At 48.6% G+C, this 12,004-nt stretch overlaps 1 protein-coding gene across 3 annotated transcripts in view; it reads right to left on the bottom strand.

The window, feature by feature from the left end:
• PIH1D2 (PIH1 domain containing 2) overlaps positions 1–12,004 on the bottom strand; it is a 33,171-nt gene that overhangs the window by 4,356 nt on the left and 16,811 nt on the right. For all 3 annotated transcript variants that reach the window (XM_029573589.1, XM_029573588.1, XM_029573587.1), the window contains one exon: positions 6,143–6,435. In XM_029573589.1, coding sequence (XP_029429449.1) covers positions 6,143–6,435 — 293 coding nt within the window. The remainder of the gene's footprint in view (positions 1–6,142; positions 6,436–12,004) is intronic.

Raw genomic sequence — 12,004 nt, 5'->3', positions numbered from 1 at the left:
AAACGAGAAAAACCACCTTGAGCATGAGATCCTTTACCGTAGCCCGACGGAGGGATTCGAACAGAGCTGCACAGAGAGCCCGAAGGACAAGATTAAGATTCCACGATGGACAAGTGGAGTGAGCGGGCAGCCGCAGGTGCTTGACGCTCTTCAAGAACCGAACCACGTCCGGGTGGCCCGCTAAGGGATGACCTTTGACCCTTCCGAGAAGAGAGACGAGAGCGGAGACTTGCACACGCAAGGAACTGAAGGAAAGACTCTTGGAGAGCCCCTTCTGGAGGAAGGAAAGTACCAACGAAAATGGAGCAGAGCGTGCCGAGATCCCCGATTCTGCACAAATGGTCTCAAAAACTTTCCAAACGCGTACATAAGCCAGAGAAGTCAATTGCTTACGAGCCCGCAGTAAAGTGGAGATAACCTCCTCCTTATAGCCCTTACGGCTCAGGCGTCTCCATTCAAAAGCCAGGCTGCTAGACAAAAGCAATCGGCCTGGTCGAAAAATACGGGCCTCTGCTGAAGCAGATGAGGAAGATGGCCAAGCCGGAGCGGTCCTTCCGTTGCCAGGTTGACGAGATCCGCGAACCACGGTCTGCAAGGACATTCGGGTGCTACCAGAACCACTGGCCCTTGGTGGAGTTGTATTCTTCGGAGAACTTTTCCCACCAGAGGCCACGGAGGGAACACGTAGAGAAGGACGTCTGCGGGCCAGGGGAGAGCTAGAGCATCCACTCCCTCCGAACAGTGCTCTCTCTAGCGGCTGAAGAACCTGTTGGCCTTGGCATTGCACAAGGTCGCCACGAGGTCCAGGTGAGGGGGACCCCACCTGCCGACGATCAGATCCATGGCTTCTTCCGAGAGCTCCCACTCTCCCGGATCGAGAGACTGGCGACTGAGGAAATCGGCCTGTACATTCTCCTTGCCCGCTATATGGGAGGCCGCCAGCAATCCAGATGATGCTCCGCCCAGGCAAAGAGATGGCTGGCTTCTAGAACCTCCAGGCGACTGCGAGTGCCCCCCTGACCGTTGATATAAGCAACGGTGGTGGAGTTGTCGGAGAGAACCCTCACCTCCTTGCCGCAGATCAGGGGCAGAAACTCTTGTAGAGCCAGATGCACCGCCCGGGCCTCCAGCCGATTGATGTGCCACCGAGACTGAATTGGAGACCAGATCCCCTGCGTGATCTGGGACTGGCATACTGCACCCCAGCCGGAGAGACTGGCATCCATGGTTACTACCATCCACTGTGGAGTCTGAAGAGGCATTCTCCACAGAAGATGAGGAAGTGAAAGCCACCACTGCAAGGCGGCGATGGTAGAGGCCGAAAGTGGGAGAACCGTGTGAAACTGTTCCGACTCCGGCTGCTAATGGGCTAGCAAAGCTCTCTGTAACGGTCATATATGCGCAAACGCCCAGGGAACTAGGTCGCTGGTGGAGGCCATAGAGCCCAGAAACTGGAGGTAGTCCCACGCCGTCGGGAGAGGGAGCGAGAGAAGGTTTCGCACCTGGTCGATAAGTTTAAAAGCCCGAGCACGAGGTAGGGACACCTTGCCGATCTGAGTATCGAAGCGGGCCCCCAAAAACTCCAACACCTGGGAAGGCTGAAGATTGCTTTTGGGAATATTGACTATCCACCCGAGGGAAGAGAGGAGAGAGAGAACCCGAAGATAGAACCCAATCTACCACCTGCCGGCAGCGACTCTCCAACTTGGCCCGCACAAGCCAGTCATCCAGATAGGGGTGGACCAGGACTCCTTCTCAGCGGAGGGCAGCCACCACGACTTTGGTGAAGGTGTGCGGCGCGGTGGCCAGACTGAAGGGCAACGCCCGATACTGAAAATCCTGGTTGAGGATGTGGAAGTGAAGATACTTCTGGTGATCATGGTGAATCGGAATGTGGAAGGCCTCTGTCAGATCAAGCGAGGCGAGGAACATGCCGGGATGAACCACCACGATGACCGCTCTCAAGGTCTCCATGCGAAAATGTGGGATCTTGAGGGCCCGGTTGACCCTCTTGAAGTCCAAGATCGGATGAAAAGCACCATCCTTCTTGGGTACCACGAAGTAAATGGAATACTGGCCGGCGCCGAGTTCCTCCTCCGGAACTGGGACAATGGCGCCCAGACTCAGAAGCCTGGTGAGTGTTTGGTCCACCGCCTTCCGCTTGAGATGACCGCAAGGAGAGATTACAAAGAGGTCCGGTAGGTCTCGAGCAAATTCTAAAGCGTAACCGTCTGACAATCTCGAGAACCCACTGGTCCGACGTGATTTTGACCCACTTCTCGAAAAACAGGGAGAGACGACCACCCAGAAAGGGGACCGAGGAATGGGTCAACTGAAATTCACTGAGGGGCTGGCTTTGGGGTGGCGCACTGAAACGCTCCCTCGTGGAAGGGCCGGCGCCCACGAAAAGGCTGGGACCAAGACTGAGACTGGGAAGAATAACCTCTGGAGGAGCTACCGTGCCCATGAGGTGGATATCGCCGTTGACCCCGGAATTGAGGACGGGAGGGCGCAAATGACCGAGATTGTTTCGGACGGTCCTCCGGCAACTTATGAACCTTGTTTTCCCCCAAGGAGTTAATAAGCTGCTCAAGGTCCTCTCCAAAAAGCAACTTACCCTTGAAAGGCAACGTGCCCGACCGCGCCTTGAATGACGGGTCCGCGGACCAGTTGCGCAACCAGAGAAGCCTTCTGGTGGAAACCAGGGGGGGAAGTGGCCCCGCCAAATCCGTGGTGGGATCCAGATCCGGAGTGACCAGAGGCGTCGGAGGATCAGGGATGGGAGGTACCACCTGGACCGGCCCCTGCAGCTCCGGAGTTGGAGGAGCAGGCGGCAGAGCTGGTTGTGGGAGTTTCGCCGGCAGGGGACCTGGGGAAGGGTCCTCCTCCTGCAAGCTGGCCAAGTAAGATTTTTGCATGAGAAGCACAAATTCCGAGGAAAAACGGGACCTAGCCTTGCCGGGGGGGGGGGGGGTGGTCAGGGACTCCGTCCTGGAGCAGCACAGGGCTCAAATCATGGGGGAAACTCCGAAAAATTCGGGTCCTCAGCGCCTGGCAGCCCCGAATCGGGAGCTGCCGAAACACCCAAGATGGCCGCCGTTCCCACGGTTTGCCAACCCGAGAACGGCCGTGCCATGCGGTGAGGAACGCAACCGCGGGCTGGATTTATAAGCGCTGCCGAGGAGGGCCCCTCCTCACCCGGCAGACACGCAGAGCAGAACCCCTCGCGCGATAGGCACATCGGGCTCACCACAAGCAGTGCAGAATGTGAACGCAGCATCTTCACTGAAGAGGAGCCGCGATCTGCAGTTAAAATCAGTTGAGAAGAAAAAAAATTAGCTGCCGGCAGGAGCGAAGGCAGAGGAATAAACCCTGCATGCTCTTCTGCACTAAAGGTTCTGGTGGCTGGCTTGTGGATTTATTTTACTTAGGTCTTTCCCTTTTACAATTTCTTTTTTCAAACTGAGAGGAAAGTGAAAACCTTCCCAGTGCAGGGAAAGAAAAAGAGGAGCACTGAGCCCCCAGGGCAGCCAGAGCAGGTGGTGGTGGTGGTGGTGGTGGTGGGGGGGGGGGTGGGTGAGGGAGTGGACCACCAGTTTCACCCCCCACACCGAGGAGGCAACATCGGGCTTAGGCTATGCCATACACAAGGGGCCAAGCCCCCCTAAGCTCCGCAAGAGCCAGAAGGCAGAAGCATCTCCTGTGAAAGAAGAAACAGGCAGAGTCCATCACAAACAAATTAAACTTTTTTTTTTTTTAATATAACACTAGAAATAATTTACTACTTGTTTGATCTTTTAGAGAGAAAGAAAGCAACAGGAAAAACAAGGGCTGACTAGCTGAGATCAGGGTGCGCTGATCCATCTGCTGGAGACAGACAAATACTGAAGGGCTCTGTCCTGATATAGGATACCCTTTCAGTTTTGGTCTGTCTCCATCTGCTGGACAGGAGGCTCAACCCACGGTCTGGACTGATCCGGGTACGTACAGGGAACCTTAAATTTCTAAGCAAGCTCGCTCCCCCTCTAACAAGCCAGAAGAAGGTGAAGTTGCTCAAAAAGACAATGGAAAAGTTTCCCAAATTTAACATAAGCAATCAGCATTGAAAAACCTCCAGCAACTTGCACTATATACAAAGCAACAGTACAAGCAGCGAACTCTCTCCTCCAGTAAATGGGTGGATCTCTGGACTGATCTGTGGTACTACAGGAATGAAAATTAGCAGGTAAGAAGAACCAATTTTCCTTTCCCTCTATGCACCCAGATCAGTCCAGATGCCTGGGATATATCTAAGCTCCCCTTAACTCAGGTGGGACCTGAGGAATTCTGCTCGTAGAACATTATATAACTAAAGCACACTTTTGCTAGGCATTGACTTCCCAGTCGCTGCCCTCCAAATTTCATGCGGAGATGCCTGTTGTGACTCAGCCCAGGAAGTCACCTGAGAATGAGTCAAGACCACCGGAACCACCAGCACTCTGATAGACCCCTGCGCACCTGGAGCAGGCTGGGGGAGCATCTGAGGGATTTTGGGGGGGAGGGGTCTACCTCCTCTTGCAAGCTAGCTAGGTAAGATTTGTGCATAAGAAGCACAAATTCAGAAGAAAAACGAGGTCGAGAATTACCAGGGTGGGGAGGGAATGAGGAGGGGTGTCATTACCTTCCTCAGGAGAGGGCTTGGTGCTCAAATCGGGGGGTGAACTAATCAAATCAGGCTCCTCGGTGTCCTGCAGCCCGGTAACAGGAGCTGCAGATATACCCAAAATGGCCGCCATTCCCGCGGTTTGCCGACCCGGGAACAGCCTGGCCATGCGTTTTACAGACCTGCCCCGGGATACAGATTTGTGCGCTGCCAAGGAGGGGCCCTCTCCCCTCGGCAGACAACCCGAGCAAAGGCTTTCGCAGGAGAGCCTGATCGAAGGCTCTCTGCAGGCCAGACAGAAGTTAGAACGTGGCATGAGGCAGAGGGAAAACAATTAGAAGCAGCTGAGCTGCAGTGCCTGAGGGAGCGGGAGCAGAAGAATGAACTCTGTACTCTCCCTCAATCACAACTGCCTGGGAAGAAATCGGACACCCGAAGTAACACTCTTTTTTTTTTTTTTTTAATAAGTTAACTGAGCAGTGCAGAGGAATGAATCGTCCCTGCTGGCAGCGCCGGGGAAAAGACGTCCCGGGAGAGAGCGAGAGAGAGCTGTATAGGGGGAGTGACTGGACCACTAGTATTGCCCCACAGCCGAGGTACACCGGGAATAGGAAGCCTAGGCTATTTCCAAACAAGTGGCCAAGCTCCCCAAGAGCGAGGAGCAGAACTGTCTCCTGAGAGAGAAAAACAGAGTCCAACTTTCTTAATTAAATCTTTTTTTTTTTTTTAGACTGAAAACTTAATTGAATAATAATACTTGCTTGATCCTGATAGATTAGAAAAAGAAAAGCCCCACAAACAAGGGCTAAGAAAGGGCTGCAGGGTAGGCTCTGTCCTGATATAGGATACCCTTTCAATTTTGGTCTGTCTCCATCTGCTGGTCAGGAGGCTCAACCCATGGTCTGGACTGATCCGGGTACGTACAGGGAAAAGTATATTAAGTTAAACAGGCTATGTTAGCAAAGATTGTGAATTAATACAAGCCAATAACTTGTAAGGCAGGGACAATGGCATCATGTCTTCTGCCGCTCATGTTATAAACTTGTGCTAACTCTGTTCAATATATTCTGCATATGTTCTTGTGTTCTTTCAGAGCAGGTATTACTAACAAAACATTTATTCTAATAGAATAGAAGAGGCTTGAATTCAGTGTCAGTTATTGTACAAAAGTCAAATTCATTGCTAATTCTAATTAAATGTGCTTGCCACCTACCTGACTGGATCAACGTAAGAATTCCCTGAAGATGATGCTTTGCATGAACTTTCAAGGCTACACAGTTTCTTTATTCAGATGGTGACCTGTGCAGACTGCACGGCTCATGTATGTACATCATCATCTTTGGATAATTCTTACAGTGCTCCAGGATGTACAAAGATTTGGTTTTCTCCTGGACTGATACCAACTATTGTTGGTTTAAGTGTGAGTTTATGTGCTCAACTGCCTGAGCCAATTGGTTTTTATCTGCTGTCAGTTATTATGTTACTAGGCTCTAGTCATACCTTGGAAACACTCAGCTCGCATTCAGACACAGAGCTAACGCCAGGAAGCTGAACTCTGAGCTCCAGCTTCTCTGACTTTCCCATCTCATCCTTCAGGACATCCAGCTTGTACAGGGGGGTGTTGAGCCCATCTCCTGGTTGTTCGGTGCTGGAAATCTCCTCAATTAGATCCGCTTTCACAGGTACGTGGGCATGCTGTTCCTGAGCTAACCAAATCGGGGAGATTCTTTCTTCCTGGTCCTCCTCATGTAGCTTAAGGTTTCTCAGCTGCTGAAGCAAAGACTCTTCCTTGACTAATACAACCAAAGACAATTTTAGGGTGCAGTAAAACAATTGTTTAGATATAAAGTCAGATTACTTAGCAGGACATGTATGATGAAATTACTTCTTTCCTCTAGGACAGGTAGGTAGGTCAGTCTACGCAGATGGAGATAAACTGGCTTGCTGATGTCACTCTTATATAATCATTGCACCAACATCATCTTGCACGTATTCCTGGAGAAGCCAATTGTAGACAACTGAAAACACTTAAACTGAAACAACAAACCTTTTTTAAACCCACAAAAAAAAAGGTTTGTTTTTTTTCTTCCAAGAGACCAAAAAACAAAACAAAACACTAGGGTCAAGAAAAGAAAAGCAATAACAGTAGCAGGAAAAGAAGGCCTTCGCTTAGCCAGATCCTCATTGAACCAGAAATTTCTTGATGGCCTCCGGTTTCTCCTGTTAATAATGTTCCTGAGAAAGGACAATGCATCAGCAGCAGAGGCAGCCAGGGCAGGAGTGTGGCCTGGCTTGGAGGAAAGGAAATTATCAGGTAAGAAGTCACTTCACCTTCCTCTTCATCCAGGCAGGCCAGTCCACACAAGTGGGATGTACCAAAGCTACTCCCTAGAAGGGTGGGAGGCTGCCTGCGCTCCCCTCAAAACCACCCTTGCAAATGACATGTCCTGTGCTCGAACATCCAAACGATAATTCTTGAAGAAAGTATGCAAGGAAGACTATGTCACTGTTCTATAGATCTCTGACTGAGATAGCAATTGTAACTCCACTAAGGACACCACCTGCACTTTAGTAAAATGAACCTTAATTTACCTGGACAAAGGCTTTTCGTCTGCCATATAAGCCACAGTTATCACGTCCTTAAGCTAACATGCCACGTAAAGCCGCTTCCCCTTCCTTAACTCCCCTATAAAGGACAAAGAGACAAGCTGTGGTCCACAAAGGGTTAGTAACCTTAAGATGCCCCTTGACATCCAAGGGGGGCACAAGACTCAGTACTCTTGCTCATCCTGGCACCTATCCAAAGCCTGTAAGGAAATGGACTGATTTATAAACATTAGAAACACATTAGAAACAAATGCCTGACTGAAATCAAACTCCTCCTCAACAGTCTTAACCTTATTCTAAATGCCTCAAAAACAGAATTCCTCATTATAGCACCCGAAAACAACAACATCACCACAAACCTACCAGCCAACCTCGCACGTAAGAGACCTAGGAGCAATCATCGATAACCGCCTAAACCTTAAATCATTCATAAACCAAACAACCAAGGACTGTTTTCACAAGTTATACATCCTCAAAAGAATCAGACCACTGTTCCACTCACAAGACTTTAGAACAATTCTTCAAGCAATAATCTTCTCAAAGCTGGATTACTGTAATTCTATTCTACTAGGTCTCCCTGCCGCTCATACAAAACCCCTTCAGATGGTGCAGAATACAGCCGCCAGAATTCTGACCAACTCTAGAAAATTCGACCACATCACCCCCATCTTGAAAACCCTTCATTGGCTTCCCATTCACTACAGAATCATGTACAAATCTATAACCATCATTTTCAAAGTCATACATCAACTCGCACCATTAAATCTACAAATACCACTCAAGAAACACACCTCTGTCAGACCAACTAGAGAACACTACAAAGAATCACTTCATGTTCCAAAAGCCAAAACATTCCAACACAAATCTCTCGAAGACAGAGCTCTATCCACAGCAGGACCGCGCCTATGGAACTCCATCCCTTCAGAGCTTCGCCAGGAACCATGCCTACCTACTTTTAGGAAAAGACTAAAAACCTGGCTTTTCAAAAAAGCCTACCAGAGTTCAGATTGATCCAGGTTCCCTTTCAACCACCATCTGTCACCCCTAACCTCCCTCTTCCCTCTATCCTAGTGTAAACCCCACCAGCCCATACCCCTCCCCGTCCTTGACTACATTTAGCTCTTGACATCCTCTTGACACAGATCCTTTATTGCTTACTATGTAAATATTCACTGTAAATGCGTTTTACTATGCAAATATTCCTGTCCCTTTTCTCTTTTCTCCTATCCCAGTTGGTAATTTCCTTGTTCATTGTAACTATTATTTTCTGCACCAGTTCAATTACCCTAGTTCTATGTTTATTACACGACTTGTTAAATGTAAACCGACTTGATGCAACCTTTGGTCGTGAAAGCCGGTATAGAAATTAATAAATAAAATAAATAAATAAATAAAGTGAAAGTCCAAAACCACCTTTGGCAAGAAGGGAAGGCACAGTCCTAATCTGCACTGTGTCTGAGGAAATCAACAAAAAGGCCCTTGACATGAAAGGGCCAGCAGTTCTGAAATCCTCCTTGCTGAATATATAGTGACCAGGAACACAGTCTTCATAGTGAGCAAACACAATGAAAGCTGCTGAAGGGAACAAAAGGTGGAACCCACTAAAAAAGACAAAACCAGATTCAGATCCCAGAGAGATACCGAAATACACAATATGGCCAAATGTTTAACCCCTCTCAAAAATCTAGCAACATCCTGATGTGAACAGAGAGGTTTAAGATCATAAGAACATGCCATACTGGGTCAGACCAAGGGTCCATCAAGCCCAGCATCCTATTTCCAATAGTAGCCAATCCAGGCTATAATTATCTGGCAAGTACCCAAAAACTAAGTCTATCCCATGCTACTGATGCTAGTAATAACAGTGGCTATTTTCTAAGTCAACTTTATGAATAACAGGTAATGGACTTCTTCAAGGACTTATCCAATCCTTTTTTTAAACCCAGCTACACTAACTGCACTAACCACATCCTCTGGCAACAAATTCCAGAGTTTAATTGTGCGTTGAGTGAAAATGAATTTTCTCCGATTAGTTTTAAAAGTGCTACTTGCTAATTTCATGGAGTGCCCCCTAATCCTTCTATTATCCGAAAGAGTAAATAACCGATTCACATTTACCTGTTCTAGACCTCTCATGATTTTAAACACCTCTATCATAATCCCCCCTCAGCCGTCTCTTCTCCAAGCTGAACAGCCCTAACCGCTTTAGTTTTTCCTCATAGGGGAGCTGTTCCATCCCCTTGAACTCATCCTCTGTAATAAGTCAAAGCAGTGACCTGCTCTTTGAGCTTATTGAGAGCCAATCCCTTAACCAAACCTTTCTTCAGAAAATCTAAAATTAAAGGGACCCCTTTTTTTAAGGGGTGACAAGTTTGCTCCCTGCACTAACCCTCAAAAACTCTCCAGACCCTAACATAAGCTAAGGATGTGGAAAACTTTTGGAGCCTCTTCCATGGTGCTCACCACCACCAAGGAATAACTGTGATTCAAAAGCTGAGCCTCTCACAAGGGTCAGACCATAAGACAAAACCGATCTGCATTTTCATGCAGAATTGGTCCCTGATGCAGGAGGTTCTTTTGCATCAGCAATCACAACAGCCCAGTGACTATCAGCTGCTTGAGATCCACATACCATGGCTTCTGTGGCCAATCTGGGACCACCAGGATGCTGCACAATCCTTTGCAGTAACTGGCCAATCATTGACAACAGGGGAAACATATAAAGAAAAATCTTCCTTCGGTCATGTCCGAATGAGAACATAAATCCCAAGCGTTTCAGAGTCCCTCCTGCAACTGAAAAACCACTGCACCTTCGCACCCTGTGATGTGAGCGGCCAACAGTGCTTGAAATGCTGCTCCACCCATAGCAGTAGTTCGTCCATTTCCAGAGAAACCTGTTGACTCCAGGTTTCTCCTTGATGATTTATGTATGCAACCACCATGGAGTTGTCAGACATCACTTTTACTGCTCTTTTGCTTATCCAGTCTGCAGACTTCAAGATTGCAAACCGAATCACATGAACCTCCAGCTGATTGATGGACCACTCCATTTCCTTGGGAGACCACTGCCCCTGCGCCACTAGCTCCTGGTAGTGGGTTCCCCCAGCCCTGGAGACTTGATTCTGTAGTGACTTTGTTCCAATTGGGAATGTCTAAATCACCCCCTTAACAAGATGATCCCTTTGCATCCACCACAGTAACTTCCGCTTCACCTCCAACGGAAGGGACAGCCATACCATGTACTCTTCAGACTGAGGATTCCACCAAGACAGCATCGTTCTGTGAAGTAGATGATATGTGCTCAGGCCCATGGAACAACCTCTAACATTGCCACCATGGATCCCAATGGCTGCAGGTAATCCCATACTGTCAGCTGAATCTGTGCCCTCAGGGCCCGTATTTGTCCCCAAAGCTTCATGATATACTGCTCCGAAAGGAACACCTTGCCTTGTGCCACATCAAACTGGATTCCTAAATAGGCCATAGTCTCTGCTGGCTGTAACTTGATTTTGGCTAGATTCACTACCCAGCCTAGCTCCAGTAGCAGCTGTACTACTTTGCAAGACCCACTGAGTGCACTTGCACTCAGTGATTATGGCAGTGCAGCAAGAAGAGTTTCTCATCTCTCTCACTTGGATGGAAGCCTATCTGCATATGCTGTTTCAGAGGAACATCAGCGATTCTTGGCAGTTTGCAGTGCTTGGTCGGCATTACATTTTAGGAGTTGCATTTTAGATTGGCAATGGCATCCAAAACTTTTTCCAAGGTCATGGTAATGGTAGCAGCTGCCCTGTGCAAGGAAAGTATCTTGGTTCATCTGTATCTAGATGACTGGTTGATCAGATGGCGGAGGAAAGCCAGGTTGGGTCTTGCAAAGTGGTACAGCTGCTACTGGAGCTAGGCTGGGTAGTGAATCTAGCCAAAAGCAAGTTACAGCCAGCAGAGACTATGGCCTATTTAGGAGTCCAGTTTGATGTGGCACAAGGCAAGGTGTTCCTTTAGATCCAAATTGGGGCAAAAAGTACCCTCCTTTTTGGACACCACAAAATAAATAGAAGAAAGATGGGCCGATAATCTGCATATTTGTTGAGTCTGTCTCAAATGCTTCCATTCCCAGAGCCTCCAAGATCTGGGACAGCAAGCCTGGCAATTCATCCTGATGAAATAACCTCAACATGGTTTGGTGGAGTTCCATGTCCAGCAGGATTTCACCCTCCTCCCAAGGCCATTTTTCCCAAGTCCCCCAGAAAAGATCCAGACTCCACAAAGGAGATGTCCGAAAAAACATCTTCTTATTCCACCACCCCCTACCCCACCAGTGCTTGTTATATCTTGGATGGCAAGAGGAAGGACTCAAGCATTTCTTGCTTCTTGGGGAGAGTGGCGTCTGCTGGAGTTTCCCTTTAAATCTTCCTGTCCTCTGCAACAGGGTTGCAGATCTTTGAAAATTTCTGTCCATGAGAAGCATGCTAGATCCATTCCTGGCAGCATGGGATTGGACAACACAATCTCTGAACCACTGCCTGAGGTTCCTGTAGGTATAGGCAACAGGGGTGTAGGGGAGAGCTCCTCTCCCTCCAGGGGAGCTTCAGTCAGGTTCCCCCCCCCCTTCATGGGGGTTCCCCTCGGCTGGCCTCTCCAACCACAAGAAAGAGGCCTCTGCGGGAGCAAATTCTGCTGAAAGCAGTTCCCCTGGAGCCTCAAAGCACTTCTGACACAAGCTAAGGCAGAGAGAGGGCTGCACTGCTCGCAAAT

Source organism: Rhinatrema bivittatum, chromosome 12 (assembly GCF_901001135.1).
Source record: "Rhinatrema bivittatum chromosome 12, aRhiBiv1.1, whole genome shotgun sequence".
Classification (NCBI taxonomy): domain Eukaryota; kingdom Metazoa; phylum Chordata; class Amphibia; order Gymnophiona; family Rhinatrematidae; genus Rhinatrema; species Rhinatrema bivittatum.
This window is presented reverse-complemented; position numbering and strand designations above follow the sequence as displayed.